Source organism: Camelus dromedarius, chromosome 10 (genome assembly GCF_036321535.1).
Source record: "Camelus dromedarius isolate mCamDro1 chromosome 10, mCamDro1.pat, whole genome shotgun sequence".
In the NCBI taxonomy this organism is placed as follows: domain Eukaryota; kingdom Metazoa; phylum Chordata; class Mammalia; order Artiodactyla; family Camelidae; genus Camelus; species Camelus dromedarius.
The window spans coordinates 368920-387074 of NC_087445.1; the positions used below are offsets into that span (position 1 = coordinate 368920).

Below are 18155 nucleotides of genomic sequence, written 5' to 3' on the forward strand. Positions count from 1 at the left end.
CACAATCAAAGAATTGCCACAGCAAAAAAAAGATAGAAATACTAAGCGTTGGCAAGGATGCACAGTGATCTGTATTGTCTAGTGGAAGCACAAATCAGTGTAACCCCTTTGGAAACCTCTGTTACAGCGGGAGGCAGCAAACCATGGTCTACAGGTCAAATTTGGCCGTTATCTGTTTTTGAGCTAAGAATGGTTTTAACAGGGTTGACAGGCCCACAAAGTCTAAAATACTCACTATCTGGCCCTTTTCAAAGTTTGCCATCTCCTGTATTAGAACTAAATGTAAGTATGCCTCATGACTCAACAGTTTCACTCCTGGGAATGTAACCAACAGAAATGTGAACTATGCTCCCCAAAAGACAAGTTCCAAAATGTTCACAGTAATACTATTGATAAGAGCCCCAAACTGGACATTACCCAAATGCCCATCAACGTTAGAATGGATAAATTACATACTAGAAAGGAATTAAAAACACAACTACATATAACATGGATGACTCTCACAAACATAATCTTGAGCGAGAGAAGCCAGACACAAAAAAAGAACTGCACAATTCTATTTATATATGGTACCGAATCAGCAAACATATCAATGATGTTGGAAGTGAGGACAGCGGTTACTATAGAGGGGGGATACATGCTAAACTGAAGGGACCATGGGAAGGGAGAGCTTTTGACAGGTTGATTGATAACATTCTTTTTAAACTTTAGGTATTGTCTTCATATATACATTAATTTTGTGCAAGTATATGGAATAGAGCAAGTAAGTGGAGGAGCAAAAACATGTTCTTATTAAACCAGGAAATAGGTACTAAGATGTAAAAAATTGTTAATTTTAGTTTATACAGTAATGGACATAAAAAAATTTAAAAATTAAAAAAAAAAACCACTAAAGGGAAACCTAAATAAAACATCAACAGTCATTTCCTTTGGGTACTGGGATGATAATATTTCTGCTCCTTCTTTATACCTTCCATGGCTTCTACATTTTCCACAATGAGCAGAAGCTGCATAAAGTCAACCAGACTTCTAAAGGCTAAAAATTAAGACAATATAAAAATAATAAGTATTTTTATATACCACAAGTTGGTTTACAAGTTGCAACAGTTGGAAGGACTTCTTCCTGTAATTCAATTTATTTCTCTAACTTCTGTATGGCTTGCTCTTTTCCAATAAGAGAATGTACTTAATGACTTACAGGAGAGTATAAACTTTGAAAACCCTAGGACCTAACAAGCAACTATGGGGGTCTAACATGTAAAAATTTAGTTGCCAAAGAAACCTCCAGCATAAGTACACAAAGATTTATATTACAAAGTGTTCGTTACCATTAAAAGAAAAAAAGAAAAAAAGGGCTATAACTCAAATATCTATCAAAAGAATGAATAAATAATTTGTAATCTATTTGTTTTACGATACAACTATACAGCAGTTAAAAATAAACTTAAAGTTATATGTATCAATATGAAGAAATTTTAAAACATAATGTTTAGTATAAAAGGCAAGATGTAGAATTAAGTACAGTGGCTGAGATTTAAAAACATACAGAACAATGCTATATACTGTTTATGGATACTTATGTAGATAGTAAAAATACAAAAATATGCATGGGAAAGAAACACCAAATTCAGTATAGTGGTCACCTATCAGGATGTAAGAAGGAAATGGAAAAGAGAAAGGTGCAGTAAATAAATAAATTGTGGTATATTCACCCACACAGAAATTAGCGCAAAAGAGTCACAACTACACAGAACATGGATGACTGTCACAAACACAATGCTGAGAGAAAAAAGCCAGACAATAAAAGAACACACAGCGGATCCTTCCATTTCTCCAAAGTACAAACCAGGCAAAACTAATCCACTATTATCTGTAATATCTGATGTATTTAAAACAAAATAAAGGTGCATTTATTGAAACCCATTAAATGGTACACTTAAGATCTATGCACTTAATTATATATAAATTTTAACCCACTCACCCCCTCAAAGAACATAAACAAATACTGACGTCTGTTAATGACACACATGCTGAAGGGAAAAAACACACATAAAAATGAAGTGCTAATTTCTATAAAACGCAGAGGATAGAAAAGGTTAAATTAGACTATGGAGACGTAATCAGCAAAACTCAGATTGTGGGGAACTCTGTAAGACAAAACCTGTTTCCCAAACGATTTGCAAGGAAAAAAGAAGAAAAAGACAGAAAAAGAAATGGAAGATCTACATATTAAAACAATTAAATGACAACTATTACCATGTATGATGAACCTTACTTACATATTAATCGGAAAAAAAAAATCTAAAAATAACCTGAGGGAAAAAAGGATGCTATTTATGAGGCAAATAGAAATGTGAACACTGATGATATCCAGGAATTAAACGATTACACAACATTTAATATTAAGAATGTTAGAGATTTAAATATAAAACAGAAACAGACTCAAGAACACAAACTTGTGGTTGCCAGGGAGGAGGGGAGTGGGAAGGGACAGACTGGGAGTTTGAGATTTGTAGATACTGACACGTGTATATATATATAACAGATAAACAAGTTTATACGGTATAGCACAGGGAAATATATATAAGGTCCTATGGTAGCTCACAGTGAAAAAGAATGTGACAATGAATACATGTATGTTCATGTGTGACTGAAAAATTGTGCTCTACACTGGAAATTGACACAACATTGTAAACTGACTATGACAAAAAAAAAAAAGTGTTAAACGTGACTAATGGTGACTTTTTAAGGTGTGATAATAATACCTATGGTAATGTTAAAAGATAAAGGTTTTTTTAATCTATTAAAGACATATAATGGGTTATTTACTGATAAAATAATATGTCTGAAGTTTGCTTTTGAAAAAGGGTCTGGGAGAAGTAAGTGGAATGTGTGTAGATGGGGCAGAATTGGTCACAGAGGTTGTTGGGGATACATGAGAGGCACATGGGAGTTAATTACTTTATTCTGTGTATGCCTGAAATTCTCCATGTTAAAAAAGTAAGCAAATACAGCAATATATTAAGATTTGACAAAGCTAAGCCTTTGGTACCCAAGTACTTAGTATGTTATCTCTGCATTTTTATATGCTTAAAATATTTTATTAAAAAATACAATAACACGAACACTATCACAGAAGGGTATTAAGACAACAGGAATAATCACACCCACCTCACAAGGACACGCAAAGATCCAACGGGATGTGTGAAAGCATTCTACAAGATGAAAAGTGCTTTTGAAATGTAAAATTTAATATATAATTTCCAAACCTGAGCCATAAAATAAGAATTCCAAACAAATCAATGTTTAAAAACAAAGAGGGTTAGATAAACTCTGAGAAATAACAACACCCCTTGAATATACACACATGAGAACAGACAGCTCTTATTTCTGACGACTTATAGCCCCTACTCTCTCTCTGGAAAAAGTTAAGGAGGACACTCGGTAAACACAAGACACATCAAAACTCTTCTGTTATACCAATGGCACCAAATTATTTCATTCATCAAAGACAAGACCATAATACTTCACCAATCCCAAATCAGATTCTCCTCCAAATACTTTCAACAAATAAATGATATTATAAGGTCTCAGATGAGGCATAAAAACACCCAAGCCAATGACCTTTATGAAATAGTGACTGGAGGGAAATACAGCAGAGCTGGACTTATTAAACAAAGAAAGGCATAAAAATATAATTAAAACAAGCAAAACCTACGCATTAAGACACATCAATCACAAATCTCATGGAGGGAAGAAAAACCCTCATTTTTAATCCTAACAGCCTCGGTTCAGTGACTGGGAACATTACCAGTAAGAAGCGGTCAAACTGAATGACTCCCCAGGCTAACATTCCACGTTGGGGCTAAGTTACTGTGATCACCACGACCATCAGACTTCTGAGCACATAACAACGCCCAATGATGTCTCACATACCTTGTAATTCTGGTGAGATTCAAAGTTGGAGAGCGGAGTGTTGCATGCAGTGGAGAAGGGCATGACTTTCACACCTCTGTAAACAAGGCCTTTATTGTAGAGTTGTTTGAAGACCCACCTGGCAAGTCAAGAGACAGAATTTTACAACAATTACATAACCAAAGTTCTGTTTCCCCAAATGCAAACATTCTTGCCAGTTTCTGTTTATAGTTTCTGACAGCCAAATAAGTGGGAACACAAGGTCTGTCAACTGGTGAATAGCTGGTAAATTAATTACAACAGGTCAGTATAATGAGACATTATGTACACATTAAAAGTGCTAATATCAGCTGACATGGAAAGATGTTCATTAATTAAGGTTGACTGAGAAAACCAATTGATACCATATTGCACAATAAAGTACCAATTATATTAAACTGTACATATCAGTATATATATTTACATTTTCAGAGAGACTACCAAAATAGATTTTCACCAATATATTAACTATGGTTGGGATTTTAGACTTTTTGTTCTTCTTAATAGTTTTCTGGTGTATTGCTTAAATCTCACTATGATGGATAGTTTTACAAAGGCAATTTAAAAAGTACAACCATTGGGATTAGGATCAGGCATCTCTCTTACAGTTAGTCAAAAACTTCGATGAACTTACTTAAACATGTTGCTTTAAGCTAAATGTGCCAAGACACTGCAAAACAGTCATGCCAGGTTCTCCTGTGGTGACTATTCACCTCTCCCCATTCAATGCCAGGATGCATTTGGTGGGAACCCTTGCTTAACTCTGCCTTTATTTAATTCATTTTTATAGTTCAGTTCCTATGTGGTTGGCACAGTAAATGAATTAAACTGTTCCCCCAATTGCTAAAATACATTTTAATGAAAAACTGTGCATATATTTTCATGGATTTCTTTGGCTTTGAATAAAGTTAAAAAAAAAAAAGATGTAACAAATTTCACAAGGTTAGGCTCAATCTTAAATTATATTCTTTGATACAAGAACATTCACAGGAGACCAAGAGAAGAGAGTCAGAGTTGATGTCATAAGACACAGATTCAAGCCTAAGAGTCACATAATTAGCTGTGTGATCTCAGGCAAGTCACAATCACTTACCTTTACCTCAGACAGGGTCCTAACCCAATTCACAGGCCTTTCTGGACCATCTGGGAAAATTCATGTGGAAGTACTGTATATTCTCAAAAGCATCAACTCTATCTAAATTATCACCATTAAATTAATGTTATCATTTTAAATGTATCTCGTACTATTTTTTTTTAATTCACTCTAGGTCCAAGTGCCTTATTTATATGCCAGCATGTTCCTCAGGAATAACTAACATTCTAATATTAAGAGGCTCTGAAGACTCCTTTCCTCCATTCAGGTGTGTTTTATGTAAATTAGGAAGTATGATGTAGAGTTACACTGTCCAGCATGGCAGTACCAGCCACATGTGCTCATTTAAATTTATTAAAATTTCTAATTTCTAGTTTTTTGACCATACTAACCACATTTACGTTCTCAAAAGTCCTGATCTAGAGCATAAATAATACCTTCTTTGTTAGATGTTTAACATAAACACTGCTTTTTATTTTTTATAATTTTGGGGGGGGGTTGGGGAGGTACTTAGGTTTATTTTTTAATGGAGGTACTGGGAATTGAACCCAGGACTTCATGCATGCTAAACAGGAATTCTACCACTGAGCTACACCCTCCCCTCTCCTGCTTTTTAGATACTTAATCATGAGGACTCCAGCTACTCAATAAAATGGGGAACCCCCCGTCCAAAGTTGCTGCCATGCTGGATAATTTGATCAGATCCCACTCTTGGGTATGTGGGTCTGAAGATGCGCCCACAAGGGCATGTCAGACTCAGAGAGTCTGAGAACTGCCCCAAGCTCCTCAAAGGCAAATGACATATGCCAAGCATGCGCAACAAAAATGAGACCAGGTAGACAGAAAGGCAGTAAGAGGCATGAGTGCCTATAGTGCAGTGCAAAAAAAAAATGCATCCTACAAAAGGGCTTTGCAACTCACCTGTGATTATGCATAATTTAATAAAAGGTAAGACTTCCTCAAGGCCTGAGTTATGCACACTGGGCATTTTGCAGCCATAATAATGGTTTGCCCATTACTGATATGCAGTGATTCGCACACTACTGCAGGAGGCTCAAGTTAAATCACCTATCAAGACTGGCACTGCAACAGCTGTCTTGTAAGAGTAAAAGGAAGCAAAATCCATTTTGAAACTGTTACGAAACAGTGACTGCATAGATAACTTCTCTCAGTAAAAAATTCAAGTATACAATCTTAGACTTAACTCCTTAAAACAAACAAACTCATTCACTTCTGAGACCTAATTTTCCTAAAATTTGGTACCAATTAATTTGACAAAAAAGGCTTTGACTAACATCAGGACATTTATGTTCTTTATTTATTTCACTTAGTGTGAATAACATGTTCTGATATAGAAATACTAATGAATTTGGTAACAGGTTGCTCCTTATTCTGCTAGGGGCATTATATACTACAGGACATATGGATAACCTATTACCTTTCTAGAATCCAAAATTGACTGAATTCAAAAATAAATCTAGGGGTGGAAGAGATGAATAGGTGGAGCACAGTGGATTTTTAGGGCAATGCAAATACTCTGTATGATACTAGAATTATGAATACATGTCATTACACATTTGTCCAAATCCACGGAGTGTTCAAGAATGAATCCTAATCTGCGGACTTTGGGTGATCATGATCTGTCAACATAGGTTCATGAATTGTAACAAATGTATCATTTTGGTAGGCGATGTCGATAATGGAGGACACCGCACGTATGGAGGCATAGGGTATATGGGAAATCTCCGTATCTTCCTAACTTCCGTCCCCAAAGATTTCAGGCAAATAATTACGGACCTGAAACCAAGCTGATTTCATGCCAGAGCACCTATCTACTAAGCAGTAACAAAACAGTCTTTATATTTACAATTTCAAATCAAACCTACCACACGGATTCCATGAATTGTGGATACAGAGTTTTGTAGTCATTGTCAAAGTCAATCCATCGACCAAGTCTGGTAATAGTAGACTTTAAAAAAATGAAAATTAAGAGTTATTAGACAATGGTATTTGTTACTGTACAGCACTTTGTTTTACTTCTGTTATCACTGTATATGATGATTTTGGAAAAACAGATCAATGGTTCAAGTAAATCTATATTGTAAACAACACATTATATAAGGTTAAGAACCAGTTTTCTTGGCATTCATCCCATATGTAGATAATGTCATTTACACATATTACTATTCCTTTATAAAAGTCTACCAAAACTACCACTTAGCAAAAACCACAGGTCTACTGTTTGCTGGCAAGAATCATCAATGGTTGCTAAAATTAATGAGTCACAGTATGATAAGAAACAGGATACTCAGCAATTACAAAGGAAACACTGACACTTTACAATGCTGAAACCTGACAGAATCACCTTAGTGAACAAAGTTAACATCACCAATGACACATATCAGCTTCACAGGACTTTTGATATGATAGACTGAGAAGGGCACAATGTTACTTCTAAGCATTCTTGCCAAAAATGTATAACCTAAACTGAATCATGAGGAAACATCAGACATTGAGGGACTTCCTACAAAATAATTAGTCTGTATTCTTTAAAAGTGACAATGTCATGGGGGAGGGACATAGCTCAGTGGGAGAGGGCATGCTTAGCATGTACGAGGTCCCGGGTTCAATCCCCAGAATCTGAGTCAACCAACCAACCAATCAACCAATCAATCAATAAAAGTGACAAGGTCATAAAAGATAAAGCCTGAGGGAATGTTCCAGATTGAAGGAGACTTAGGAGGTATGACAACTAAATGCAATCTGTGCTCCTAAATTGGATCTTACACCAGAAATAAAAACTAGTGGGACAACTGGTTAATCTGAATAAGGTGTATAATGTTGATCAGTGTCAATTTCCTACTTTTGATAATTATACTATCATTATTAAAGGTGTTAGCTTTTGAGAAGTGGGTGATAGGTATAGAGGCTCTTCCATATTTTTGCAATTTAAAAAACAAAAAAAGGCTCACATGCATATTATAATCAATAGGATTTTCCCCTACTGGTGACTAGGCAAGAAAAGGTAGATTAAAGAAAGTTAGGTTAGCAGAAAATTGAGGAGCTTCGAATTTTAGGTTGATTAAATCTGATTTTATTAAATAATGAAGACAAGTTTTGAGCAGGAAAGAGCACAACAAACAGTCTTGTGAGAGAAATGACTCGGCAGGCCAAGTGGCAAGAACAAGAGCAAGAGACCAGCTAGGAGACTGTTACAGGGAATCAGACAGTGGTGGGTGAGAGGCTAGGTTGCAGAATGAATTACTAGAGAAGCGATCTAAGAAGAAAGGCTTGATAGGATTTGACATTTAATTTGATTATGAGGATTAAAGTCTAAAGTCTAGAAGATTGATACTTTGGCAGAATACGGAATTTTGAAGAATAGCAGGCTTGACAGTCACAGTGGTAAGATAGTGAAGATGGGAAAAAATAAAAGCCAGACATGTTAAGTTGTACAGATATATTAATCTGAGAGCCAGGAAGGAAAGGGGGAGTTGTGGACCTTTGTTCGTAAGCCCAGCAGAATAAGAGAGGACAAGAGCCCTGGCAGCACTTGACAGTTGATTAAAGGTACCAGCTGTGGGAGCTCTATTGCTAAGAGAAGCAGTAAACAAGGTCAAAGTCAAATTAATAAACAGTGGGTCCAAATGTGAATTGCTTTTAACATCTGAATTTTTTAAATGCAATATTCAAGTTGATCGATTTGCAAGAACAGCATGATTCCAGTCATATCCTGTGGGTGCACAGGAGATTAAATATGGAAGACTGATCAAGCACATAGAAATCAGACAAGAAAGTGTTCAGTTTAAGCTAACATTTTAAGTCCTGGAGTTGAAGGTAGAAGCTGAACACTCCTTTAAAGAGGATGATCAAGCTCTTTTATGTCCCATTTCTGGTTTCATGCCATAAAAAACACAAAGGACCATGAAACATTTCAACTCCCATTTAAAAACTAGAATTTCTGTTCGTTCTACTTAAACATCCAACATACCTTCCACTCAGCAGAATATCGCATCACAATTGCTCGGCACTGGCTGTTATACTCTGCAATCCCCAATTTGGCTACATCCTCTGGTCCTCTGATTCCCAGTGTCTTATCAATTTCATATTCCTGAAAATTTGCAGTAAGATTGTTAACATCCCTGCCCTATGAAACAAATCCAATTCAACAACTCCAGAAAATAAAACAGATTTTAAAAAATTAGTTCTCAGAGAAAATGAACTGTAAATAGTATTATAGAAATAAAGCTAAGAAAGTCTGATTATAGTAAAAATTCATACTTGAATATATTATATAACAAAATCTAATGCTTATAAAGAATCAGAACATTCTAAGGCTGGTGACTTGAACATACCACAGGTAAACCATGACAATCCCATCCAAATCTTCTGTCAACGTGAAACCCACTCTGGTGAGCGTATCTTGTAACTATATCTTTAATTGTCCCTGCAAGTATATGCCCATAGTGAGGCAGTCCAGTTGCAAAAGGAGGCCCATCATAGAAGGTAAATCTAACAGAGGTAATAAAAATACGTTATTTTAAAACAGCAAAAATTTAGGACAGCATTTTTCTATACACAGCCCCTGTAACAGAAGTCTTCAGGGAGAAGAAAAGCCATGAGACTAGGAAATTCACAACTAACTGGTAAGATATTTACTGGAGTCCCTGCCTTAAAAAAAAGCTAATTATGATGGAGCTGGAGAGAACTGCATTGGACCATCCATTCTTCATTTATTAACTCCATGAAATAAGGGAAGTTATTTACCCTGATCCTGAATTATCGAATCTATGAAACAGTCCAACAAATGCCTATTAAAAAGTTTTTGAGCATAGGAGACACATGAAGGAAAAGTAATTAAAGAAAGAACTGTTCCTTAGGTGAATGAAGACTAGAGACAGGAAGTACTCCAATATGAGGCTACTACATTACTAGTCTAAATGCTTAAATGAGGGTGGTGAGGAGAAAAGCAGAAAGGAAGAGGGTGATGATATATAAATTCTATTCAGAAGACCTCTTAAAGAAACTGAATCTACCCTAATAATGAAGAACTCATTCATTCAACATGTACCTACTACTGAGAACACACACTACATAGAGAGGTAGGGGACTCTAGGAACACAAGGATGAATAAAGAGTTTGTCATAATGAAACTTAGAGTAGGAAATGATTATTTTTAAAGACTCTACTTTTAACAAAGAAATTCACATACGTTGGCTTATGTTTTGATTGCTTTAAGCATTCTTGAAAACAATTATATTCGGACCAAAACTGCAAGATTTTCTCTTCTTCAGCAGGAAAATCGATGTTTTCTGGCACTTGTTGAACCATTTTGTTACTGCAAGAGAAATCAAATTTATTATTCTCAAAGGAGAGGTCTAGGGAAAACAGTACCATACGTTAAAGTGAATACACCTGTCACTACCCATGATACTACATGGTGTTTAAAAAAAAAATCACAGGTTTTTTGAGGTAAAGTTCACATAGCATAAAGTTCATCTTCTTAAAGTGTAAAATTAAATTTTATTTATTTTTTTTTAGGTATAGTTACAAGGTTGTACAATCACAACCACTCTCAAATTCCAAAACATTTTCATCACCACTCCCTCTCCTGCCCTCCCAAACCAGTGCATATTAGCAGTCACTCTTTCCCTCTCTCCCCAAGCCCCCAGCAACCATTAAATCGCTTTCTGCCTCTCCAGATTTTTCTATTCTGGACATTTCATATAAATGGAATTATGCATATAAGCCTATTGTGTCTGACTTCCTTTACTTCAAGGTTCATTTATGTTGGACGCATACTTCATTGCTTTTTTTATGGCTGAATAATATTTCATTTTTTGGATAGGCCACTTTTTGTTTAACCATTCATCAGTTCATGGATCTTCTAATTGCTTCCACTTTTGGACAGTGCTGCTAGGAATATTCATGTATAAGTTTTTATGTGGACATATGTTTTCAGCTCTCTTAGGTAAATACCTGCTAGATAATATGGTAACTCTGTTTAACTTTTTGATAAACTGCCAAGATGTTTTCCAAAGCTGTTGCATTACTTTACATTCTCCCAGCAGTGAATGAGGATTCCAGTTTCTCTACATCCTCACCCCTTATTGTCCATCTTTGAATTACAGGAAATCCTAGTGGGTATAAAGTGGTATTTCACTGTGGTCTTGATTTATATTTCCCTAATGATTAGTAATGTTGAGCTTATGGGCCATTTTATGCCTTCTTTGGAGAAATTTCTATTCATCCTTTGCCCGTTGTTTAATTGGGATGTCATCATATTATTGAGTTGTAAGAGTTCTTTTTCTATTCTAGATACAAGTCCCTTATCAGTTTGAGGAGTTGCAAACAATTTTTCCTAGTCCGTGCATTGTTTTTTTAATTTTCTTCGTGCTAAACTGTCTGAAGCACCAACACTTTTAATTTTGGTGAAGTCCAGTTTATTTATTTGTTTTGTTACTTGAACCTTTGGTGTCATGTCTAAGAAACCACTACCTACAAGGTTGTGAAGTTTCTGCTTTTACATTTAGGTCATTGACCCACCTTGAGTTATTTTTGTATATGGTGCGAGGTAGGAATACATGGGACTTTTAAAACTATTTTAAAAATTTTGTCCAATTCACACTTTACTTATTTTTCAACTGTAATACAACATTAGGTAATTGTATATAAAATGCTTCTTAAAAGATGAAAATCTTGGTAATTCGAATGATTCATTAATAATCTAAAAATAAATCTCAACGTAGGTAAAAATTCTTACCTACATTCACAAGACAAATAGCACTTCTACTGCAATAATCTACTCTTTTTGAGGAAAACAGGTAAAATCTAAAACATTTTTAAGGCTAAAAAGATAAGAATCACATTCAAATAATTCCTAGCTCATTCTAATTTTCCATTTTATCATTTTTATTGTTTATTGGTGATTTTTATAAAGAATAAACCCTATTCCTCTCTGATTTAGTACCTAGTGAGAGAAGTCTTAAAAGTGTCTTTTTGAGAGTTAATAATTGCATGCAAAAACATTTGATCAATCGGGGCTTAACTCTCTAGTGAGCAGCCTCAAGCCCACTCCTCCTCAAAGCCCATTTCTTCTTGTTTTATAATTCTAAGACCGTTGGTAACTAGACTTGCAAGCCAATATCAGATTAGAAGGGGACAGGATTGCTAATAATGAGAAAACAAGAGAGAGGATGGAAAACCTTAAGAATTCAAGAACTGTAACACAGTCTGGGATAACTGACTCTAGGACCAAAGAGACTTACATGCCTCAACCAATTTCTGAAAACACTTAAGTCTAAGCACAGTAATTAACCCATGCCATCAAAAAAAAAATATTTTTTTAAGTTTGTTACAAGCTGTGTCTCTCCTTTTTCCCTCTTTTCATTTATTTTTGAGATGTGAGAGTACCTTTGACTTCTATATAGGAAAAAATTAAGAAAAGAACAGATGGGTCATTTAACTCAACTCAGTTAAATGAGTGTGCCATTAAATGTTATTAAGTAGTAGTTGAAAGGGATTTTGGATCTTCAGCTCTTGTTACAACCTCCAGCCTTTCAAGGACAGAGAGGGGTGTTAATCTGTGCATTTACTGATATAGTAGGAGTCCCACTGGTTCAGTGACTACTTTATTAGAGGCCAACTGAAACACAAGGGATTACATTTGAAGACTAATAGATTTTAGATATTAACACATTTATTTCTGTCACTTCTAATGCTTGTCAAAGCTGGTCCTATGATTGCCAGCGTCTATGGGAGCTGATCAGAGTAGACTCGCCAGCCCCACTTTGTTTTGAGGCATCAGAACCCGCTATTTAACAAGGTCCCAGGGGATTAGCATGCACATCAAAATTCAAGTCAGTCTCTTGAAATTTTCTGATCATTATTTAGGAATATCTACCTGAATTTTTTTCTTTTTGAGAAAATGAAGTTTAAGCTGTCTGTAAAGACGGCTTTAAACTTGTATAAAATTTTCTGGAGAGCATCTACTCCCCAAAAGATTCAGAATCGCTGCATTACTATGCCAAACACAAAGACGCAATGCAATGGTACGGACTAGTCCAGGAAGAGCCATGTATCAGTGACCGGGCTATGGAGGCTGCTAAAAAGAAACAGCCCCCATGCATAAATCACAGGATTGCTCTGGCCCCTCACATCCACTGGAGAGCTGTACCTGCACAACAGCATCCAGCAACCACGGGGCTTTTGGGGGAAGGAAGAGCAGAAAGAGGAGGGAGAGTAACCTTACCAGGTCACATTCAGGGAAGTAATCTCTTCCCTTTAACCACAATCCAAGGCCTCTACAACTCCTCCCCACTCCATGACTCCTTCAGACCTCTTCAGCCTCAACTTCTTGTTCAGCAATTTGAGACACCCTCCTTGACCTTCACTTGTGTTTACCTCAACAGATTTTGTAAAAGCATCCAAAAAACATTTTTGTTTAAAATAAATCTCATGATCTTCCTTGCTGCACCTGCTCCCATTTTTAATCCCACTAGCAGTTCCACTATTCCTTCCCATTCCCTGACATTTCTGAGTCACTCTTAATACTACTGGATGATCCCCACATCCAACTGATCACCAAGTCACGTGGGTCTGACTTCTAAGCCTATCTCTCTGTTTCCTTTCCTTCATTCCCAGGTCTTCATAACCCGTTGTATTAAGTCAAATTTTACCCAAGATGTGGGTCCATCTGCAGCCTTTTCACAGACTACTTATATCCTATTAACATATACCCCACAGATGTATTAATTATGGACAAAGATATTAACTGAAGCGTTTCTATAGACAAATATCTGAAAACAACTTAAATATCCTTGAATAGATAACAGACTAAAATAAATTATGGTGCATCAATACTGTGCAGGCATTAAAAATAGTAAATCATAACCTATAAATATATATATTACACATACTGAAAAAGAAAAGAGCAAGTGACATTTACAGCAATTTATACTATGGATATTATATCATTTTAAAGATATATATTATATATATACACACATACATATACTAAGTCTATTTAAGTAATTCTGCATTTGAATTTAGAAGGCTACCCACCAAACTTAACCACGGCTACCACCAGAGTAGGACTGGATGAGGAAGGCATTAAAGAACAGATTTTTGTTTGTTACTTCATATTAATCTGCTTTGATTTTTTTTGAGTATATATTAACTTTATCATAAAAAATTTTAAAAATAAAGAGAAAAATAAATACTATATAGCCTAAACACCACCTTCCTACTGGAAAAGTATCATTTCTGTATTTAATAATAATAAAAAAAAGGGGGGGAGGGTACAGCTTAAGCGGTAGAGTGCATGCTTAGTATACACAAGGTCCTAGGTTTGATTCTCAGTATCTCCTCTGAAAATAATAAATAAATGAGTAAAACCTAATTACTCCCCTCACTAAAAGAAAGGCTCCTCACTCCCAATGGTTTCTATACAAACTTTTCAGTGGGGCCCTCAGGGCCACCATAATCTTACCCCCAGTTACTACTCATGACCTTTTACAAAACCCAAGCTCCAGCTACATCACACCCTTGGACACTGCTGAGAAAACAAAACTGCTTTACTGCCACACAGCTTTCTCGTATCAGGCCCTTTCTCCACATACTCTAGCACTGCTTAGCTTAAAGGTACTCTTCTCTATGGGACTTCCACCAGTCCCCCCTTTTCAAAACTAATATCCCCCTTCCCTGAATCTGTTCCTCTCCTATACATTGCACTTTATTTGCTTTCCATGTCCCACACATTCTCCAATTCAACTTTAAACTTGTTGCTGGCAAAAGTATCTTACTATCTAACCTCCAGTGTGTGCTTACACACGTTAAGTGCTCAAAAACATTTGTTTGTTAGCATCCTTAGTTTCCATCAGTGATACTCCTCCTACCTGCCTTTCCAATCTATCCCACTCCATGGGCTCTTCTTGGCAAGGATAATGGTTAAGACACTGGCTTTGGAATTTGACAGTTTCGGTGCCACCACTTAGTATGTGAGCTATAGGAAAAGTTACTCCACCTTTAAGCCTCAATCCTTTCATCAGTAAAATAAAGGCTGTAAACACTCACAATGCTAATTTAATGTTAAGTGAAATAATGGCTATCGCAGCCTGCAACAATCACGTCATTGATGTAAACTATTATTACTTCTTTGTCCACAAATTCTACTCTGTTGCCCTTGCTCAGTCACTATTTCATCTTTCCAAAAACATTTAGGGTGCAATCTACACTTAGTTGCCTTCTCTTCCCTATAATTCACTCTTTAATCACTTATGAAGAGGATGTACTGTCCACCACTTTAATGATATTTATTTTTTTTAAAGTTCATCATATTACTAGAAATCTCTAAATCAATTGCTTTTCCTCTAGATTCATACTTTCTGAGCTCTCCGCAAAACCTGAACGCTAGAAGTAATACTGTCCCACCTAATAAAAAAACTCGTCTTCTGGACTCATTTCAAACACCACTTTCAGAAAGAAGTCATAAATTCATAAGGTTGGAAATCACATCTTTCCTCCCACACACCCTCAGCTGCAGTGACTACAGCAACTCCCCACCTCCTGAATCATACACACTTTAAAATCCTTCTATACTTTATACTATGGTCCCTTGAACCTCCCCCCCCTCCAGTTCCTATTCATCTTCAAGGTCCCAAACCCACTGCAGTTCCTGAGAAGCCTTCTCCAACCTCCAAATCCCACTGAAGAACTATCTTCCTCCTCTGTGCGCTTGGAATATTGTATTATTAGACTGTGTGAGAACCGAGGACGGAGGACGCTATGCTTACTTCCCTCTAATCCCAGACAACCAGCAATAAATGCTCCTTCATGGGAGCCTAAGACTTGATTTGTTCTTAGAAATGCCTAGACTTCCAAGTAATTTCGTCCACCTTCTGCACGTCTCCAGCCAGCTCGATCCACCAAATTCTCACAACCACCCAACGGTTTAAGTGTTACCAGTATCTCAGGCTGAAAGGCTGAAGCTGAGGAACTTCAGGTTGAAACCCTCGGCCCCCCCGAGAGTCAGATCAGGATTGGTACCTGGTTCTGAGTTCTTTCGCCCAACTTAGACCGCCTCCTAATATACTCCTAAGAAGCCGATATGCACACAGTTAACCCACAGCTCATGGGAAACAAAAAATCTTGTGTATCCGAGAGGACCATGGGTCCCCTCGGGCAGAAAGGGGAGTACCAGCGGGGCCCGTGGGCAGGACGAGGTGACCTGAAGCGGCCGTGCGGGCAGGACAGAGTGACCCGAGGGGCCCCGAGGGCTGGACGGGGCGTACCTGAGGGGCCTCCAGGCTGGAGCACCCCGAAAGGAGCCGCAGCTACACCAGAGGTGTCCAGAGGTGATGCAACGCCCTGAAAGCGTGGAGCTAGGAGGAAGGGGCCGGTTTGTACCGACCAATCAGGGCGCGCCGCCTGACACCCATCAACAAGCCGGGCGCCGATTGGCCGCGTGGGGCGCCGGTCATGCCCACCCGACCCGGCACTGCGGTGTGCACGGCAAGGCGAGTTTGCTACTCCGCTGAACGGCTGCCGCCGAGTGGTGGCCGCAAGCCGCGCCCTTCACGCAGCTAGTGCGACGGTCATGGACATGGCTGTTCGGGGCCTCGGGGGTGGGGACTGACTGGGAGAGGCACCGACAGGAAGCTGATGTTGTGCGTCCTGACTGGGCGTTGTTCACACGGCCCTTTGTCGGTGTTCACCTCTCAGAACACAGGACATTTCACCACGCGTACACCAAACCAGCGACAGTGGCCTCAGTAATTACACGATGGGGCCGTGAGTGCGCAGTTGCAAGGCTTCTTTCCTAGGTGACCGTTAAGGAAAGCAGCCCTGGGCACTGGGTCTATGTTTTTTTTTTTACTGTAGTGGAGACCTGCACCAAACCATTCTGGTGTATGCAAAAATTAGGAGTCCTGGTGCGCGGGCTAGGCCTGCTGAGACCCTGGAGGTGAGTCACAGAAATCTGCATTTTAACACGCATCTCGGATAACTCTGCTGTGCACTAAAATCCCTGACCTATCTGAAGAGACTCTCCTGTTTCTCAGGGAAATGCAGAGGCCACAGAACTGTTTGAGAGGAGCTGAATGGTGGTCAGTGGTGCACATGGAAGCCTCTCCTTTGTCCTTAAATTCCACCTCCAGAGGTCTCATGGATTTTACTGCAGAAGTTATGGTAAACGGCCGTATGGAGAAATAATAAAAAATAATAAAAAGGAAGGAAATACCTGACAACTAGCTTTAGGATTATTGTATTTTAATGCTTTCTGTACTGAAAACAATTTTTTTTGCTTATTTCTTTGCCTGCTTACTTATGTATTTATTATCACTGCTGTGGGTCTGCCCAGCACCTTCTGGATCTGCTGGTTAAAAATAAAAAGGCTGTGCAGAGGACAGTAGACCTCAGGTATTGGCACCAGACTGTAACGGAAATTTTAGCCCTTGACAAGTTGGAGTAATTCTGTGTGTAACCACTTAAGTGTATTCAATAGAGGACAGAAAAAAACAAAACAAAACGATCTGCCTGAGAATGTGTATAAACCATCCCTTGATAAGTTTAAATAAGACATTTTGATAGTCTGTGCAGCATTCATTCAAGTCACTTACAGTTTAGGAACACTCTAAGGGGATTAGAGTAGGGGATTTCATGTCCTTGCCCAGAAGGGTAACTTTCCATTCAACAACTCACTTGAACATGTATGTTTAGTAGGCTATCTTTAGCTCATTAACTAGAAGTACTTGGAACGTTTTAATGTTCACATCCCTGAAGTTGCCACCCTGCTCACTTCATTTTTATCATCTGTCCAGACAGCCCAGATCACAACAGGACAGAGAGCTTCCAGACAGATGTGTCCAGAGAAAAAAGGTAGGGAAGATAGCTCTGATTATTTTTAAACGTCCAATGTCTAAATTTAATGTCTAAAACGGAAAAACCAAGAAATCATAGCATCAACATGTTGGGTAGAAATTCAGAGATAAATTATCACAGGAAACGTAAAATTGAAGGTGGTTGTATCTGGGAGTAGGAACTGGGGATGCACAAGGCTACCTGATGTCACTTATCCGATCTAGAGATAGAGGGTGTAACAGACTTAAAC

General features: G+C 37.7%; 1 protein-coding gene and 1 non-coding gene across 2 annotated transcripts in view; both read right to left on the minus strand.

Moving 5' to 3' along the window:
* Positions 1–16446, minus strand: part of IARS1 (isoleucyl-tRNA synthetase 1) — a 69855-nt gene extending 53409 nt beyond the window's left edge. Inside the window, exons 1-6 of the mRNA XM_010974823.3 lie at positions 16339–16446; positions 10260–10385; positions 9403–9559; positions 9039–9158; positions 6934–7016; positions 3937–4054 (exon numbers count right to left, since the gene is read on the minus strand). Of these exons, the coding sequence (XP_010973125.3) occupies positions 3937–4054; positions 6934–7016; positions 9039–9158; positions 9403–9559; positions 10260–10378 (597 nt within the window). The 5' untranslated portion in view covers positions 10379–10385; positions 16339–16446. The remainder of the gene's footprint in view (positions 1–3936; positions 4055–6933; positions 7017–9038; positions 9159–9402; positions 9560–10259; positions 10386–16338) is intronic.
* Positions 13121–13253, minus strand: LOC116151813 (small nucleolar RNA SNORA84). The gene has a single exon (XR_004135395.1). It is a non-coding gene; the product is annotated as a small nucleolar RNA SNORA84 (small nucleolar RNA).
* Positions 16447–18155: the final 1709 nt, after the last annotated feature.